This window comes from Nelumbo lutea, chromosome 3, assembly GCF_056320005.1.
Source record: "Nelumbo lutea isolate HS-2025 chromosome 3, American lotus-T2T, whole genome shotgun sequence".
Lineage (NCBI taxonomy): Eukaryota > Viridiplantae > Streptophyta > Magnoliopsida > Proteales > Nelumbonaceae > Nelumbo > Nelumbo lutea.
The window spans coordinates 24,317,650-24,321,652 of record NC_142686.1 but is presented as its reverse complement, the minus strand read 5'-3'; the positions used below and the strand labels follow the sequence as shown (position 1 = coordinate 24,321,652).

The window sequence follows — 4,003 nt, the reverse complement described above, 5'->3', positions numbered from 1 at the left end:
TCTCTCTCTATTTTGTCAACAGCAGAGTTTGGAAAAAGGGGGCCTTCCACATTAATGACAGAAATACGTCCTAATGTAAAGTTTGATTAAATTTAGACCGGATGTAAACCATTTTGACTTGCTCAAATAGCAGTTTGGGGCAGACCGGTTTATGGGTCCAAAATGAACCAACCCTCCAGAAAGTAGGAAAGTAGTAATTAAGACCTTTACTACACTGCGTATATTCTCACTTTTCCATGTCTAATCCATGTGCGTATCGTGAAATTCACTTCACATTTGGTTAAAACGTGCACTCAATTCAGAAGCGCGTAGGAAATGCGGGTTAACAATTCTTAATAAATTAAAGAAAGAAGCAACGGTTCGTTTTCAAACGAAAGAAAACAGAAGAAAGAAATTAAAGAACGAAGTTATTCCATCGAGAGTCGAGACTAGATCAGTTTTTATTCAATTCACCCAAATTTTCTGGGCTTACAGTTTGGTTTGGTTGAACCTGCACTCTTTGCAATTCGCCGCTTTTCATTTTTCTATTCTGATTTCTGATCTTCTTGCTTATTCATTTTTTTTTAATTAAAACTGTCCTGTTTGGCCACCTAATTTGCTAAATCCAATTCATAATCAGTCCTTACTTGGATAAACTAAGCAAATACAAAAAGCAAACAAGTACTAGTCTATCAGTCACCCAAGTCAGGATTAACAAATCGGAGGGTTCTTTACTTCTTTAATGATAAGCTAAAAGCAAAACCACTCCTTAAGAACAACCCTTTTGTCTTAATCTTAAGAGACAAACAGAAAAATAAGAAACCAAAGAAAAGCACAGAATTGCTTTCAAGTGAAGAAAACACAGGAATGACTAATGAGAAACCCAAATCAATGATCAATCAAAAGTATCTATATATAAACAAAGAGTGAAAGAGGAAGCCAAATCATGTAATTTTTTTCAGAAGAGAAAAAGGAAACAAAATAATTGGACAGCCATGCAAGAAGGGTACCTGCTGTTTTGTCTCCTAAACCTCTGACATGTTGATATACACTGAGCTTTCCAAGATCATCCATCCCTCAACCATCTCTTCTTCTTCTTCAGCCTCACTTTAGAGTTTATAGAAATTCACAGATTCATGATAAATGTCCACAATGATTCTTACAAACTTAATTGTTCCTCTCTTAATTTCATTGAGCACATAGTAATGCATGGACCCATGTTGGTACTAAATTGAATACATAAAAGCTGTGACTGGACTACCGGAGAGAGAAGCCATCGACGGTGAATCATTTCTTCTTGTTCTTATCCTTTGAGTTGCAGAACAGTGAACCAAAACCGAATAAGTTAGCGGTTCCTTTTGGAATATATGGAGGTGGAACGTTTAGAACAGGATTAATACGAACCCCATTGCTGTAAGATCCATAATTTTTCTTCAACGGACGCTTCTGTGACGAAGACAGATAAGAAGGAACAGAAGAAGAAGAGGAAGAAGCAGAAAACTTTATGGGTGTGATTGTTGGGGGCTTCTGTGGATTCTTGTGATTGTCCTTCAAAAATGGTGGCCGTTTGGGAACCGGTGATGAACCTGTTGAATTGCTCCTGGATAGAAGCGGTAAAGAACAAATTAAACTGAGTTTGTGCCCACTACCGCAATTAAGACTACTGCTTCGCTTGAATCGCCAGAACGACTTCGAAACTGAAGGTGCTTTTTCGTCTCCTTCTGAGCTTTCCTCTATGATTTCCTTCAAGTTCTCTTTCCTGGAATTTTCAGTTTTAGAAGTAGCAGGTTCAGGAGATGGCGTTTTTGTTGGTAGAGGAGGGTGATGAGGAGACTTGTATTTGTGGGTCTGTCTCGGAGGATCAATTTTCTTCCTAATTTCAGTTGGAAGAATTTTCCCATCGCAAAAGAGCTCATCAGCAGAAGATGATTCTTGTTGGAAGCTTTCGTTGAGGCAGAAATCGAAATCCAGGAGAGAAGAATCCGAGCGGTAGTTGTGCTGTTCGACGGGCACAACGTCTGCATGGCGGAGGTCATGAGAAAACGAGATTCTCGGACTCATTCCCAGACTAGAGCTCTCCGAGCAGAGATCGACCGCCATTTCTCCAAAAACAGCTTTCGAACAGAAACAAAAAAAAAAGAAAAAAAAAATCCTACAACCCCAGAAAAGGATTAATTACAGAAAGCGCTACAAGACTGAGATTTTGAATAATATTTTCGAAACCAAGAACGGGAAAATCGTGAACTGTGACATGTTTGAACGACCCAGAAAACCGCCAAGATTCAAACGCGAGTGACGACCGGCGTTAAAAGCTTTGTGGATAAACGGGACACCTTGGACTTGAAGAGTCAAAAAGCCTACGGAAGTGTTTGAAATTTGGGATAGAAGGGGACTGAAAAACTGAAAAGGATAAGAGTTAAAGCTGTGTCGTCTCAGCTGTGTCGTCTCAGTGATTCCAATGCTCGAAGTCGAAGCTCCCCTCCTCTGTCCTCTCTGCAAATGGGTTAATAGGAAATTTCAGATTTCCAAAAGGAAAAGAAGAAGAAAAAAGTAACTGAAGTAACCACCGAAAGGCTACCAGAACTCTCTCTCTTTTGAAGCTTCTGCAGAGAGCGTGTAACAAATGAAAACCCCAGAAAGAATTTGTAGGAGACGAGCAGCCACGAGAGAGAGAGAGAGAGAGAGAGAGAGGACGGTGACGTTATCGTGGAAGATCTCTGATGGGAGTTATGGGGTTAAAGGAATAAGTAACTAAATAGTAAATAATGAACCTCACAGTCAGAGACGGTTTATTTCCATAATCAAATCAAATCAAATTCACTAAGAATTAATTAATAAACTTTTGACAACTTTAAGAGCAGATAGCCGAAGTTTTACTCTACCCACCATCTCACATGAGGCATTCTGCTTATTAGTCCAAACCCATCAAATAAACAATATTAATTATTAAATAACTTGTTAAAATGAATCATCTGAAACTTTTTTGGTAATAATAAAATTATCTGTAACTAGATGATAATTACGCTGTTCAATCTGGACCATTTTTCATGATCAAATACATGAGTAAATCCAACATTTTATGGCTGTTTTAGGAGTGGATTACATCCATTGGACGGCACAGATTAAAAGGTCAACATGGTGCACACCTGCAGTTGTCTGCATATTATAATCTGCAACTGGTATTAATAGTTTATTCAATTAAGAGTAACCCAACATTAATCCGCTGTATCTAAGCTCTAAACTCTAGCTTGAGTATAATTTACATAAACACTAACAAAGCAATTGAGATATTAAACATCAAGAGTGTTTCATAGGTTATTTTCCTCTCAAGACATCCCAAGGGAGATTCATCTGGACTTGATTCTTCAAGTCAATACATATTTTACAAGTTTGCTTAGTTTGCTGGCATTTGAAAAAGAAAAGAAAGGAAATCAAAAGTTCAAAATTTAAACACTTGAAGCAGAAATGGATGATCTTACAATGAGTTGAAGCCTTGAATGTACAGCAAGGAGATTGATTGCAAATGGACTCATTATATTTTATCAGCCACAGCCACAGTTTTGAGTCATGAAAAAAGAAAAAAAAAAAAAGGCGAAGCAGGATGAAATAGCGCCCATAATTTGACCATGCATATGGCAACAGAACGGAATGGCAAAAAAGATGATGATAATGATAATGGCCCTTTTTTTTTATTTACATGTGATGTATTCTGATTATTTATAGTAAAACTTATACTGCATTTCACCTCAGAAATTTAAATTTCACTACAGAGCTACAATAATTTAAAATTTCCAATACCCTCACTTATAACACCAATAACTTATATATTGACATCAATTATGAGTTAGCACTTACCGGAACTGTATGGTGGAGTTAAGATTTATTAGGGTGGACTGAACAATAAAAACCCCTTATTTATATTAATAATTAAAATGTTAATTTCTAGTGACGTTTTTCAGAACTTATTCCATCTCCAAATATGTATAAAAATTATTAGATATTTGGTTTAAGTTAGATATGGCCA

At 37.0% G+C, this 4,003-nt stretch overlaps 1 protein-coding gene across 2 annotated transcripts; it reads right to left on the bottom strand.

Annotated features, from left to right (window-relative positions):
- Positions 1-847: 847 nt before the first annotated feature.
- LOC148863670 (uncharacterized) lies at positions 848-3,610 on the bottom strand. Of its 2 annotated transcripts, none has more exons than XM_088974709.1 (2): positions 3,459-3,610; positions 848-2,472 (listed from the first exon to the last, which is right to left on the bottom strand). In XM_088974709.1, the coding sequence occupies exon 2, from the start codon at positions 2,077-2,079 to the stop codon at positions 1,267-1,269; it is 813 nt and encodes a 270-aa protein (XP_088830835.1). In that variant the 5' UTR covers positions 2,080-2,472; positions 3,459-3,610; the 3' UTR covers positions 848-1,266. The 2 variants fall into 2 exon arrangements, with proteins under 2 accessions (XP_088830835.1, XP_088830834.1); XM_088974708.1 differs by lacking the exon at positions 3,459-3,610 and adding an exon at positions 2,558-2,696.
- Between the last annotated feature and the right edge of the window lie 393 nt (positions 3,611-4,003).

Bases quoted from the DNA above. Each gene is read 5' to 3' on its own strand.
- LOC148863670 (XM_088974709.1), bottom strand. From the start codon at position 2,079: ATGGCGGTCGATCTCTGCTCGGAGAGCTCTAGTCTGGGAATGAGTCCG.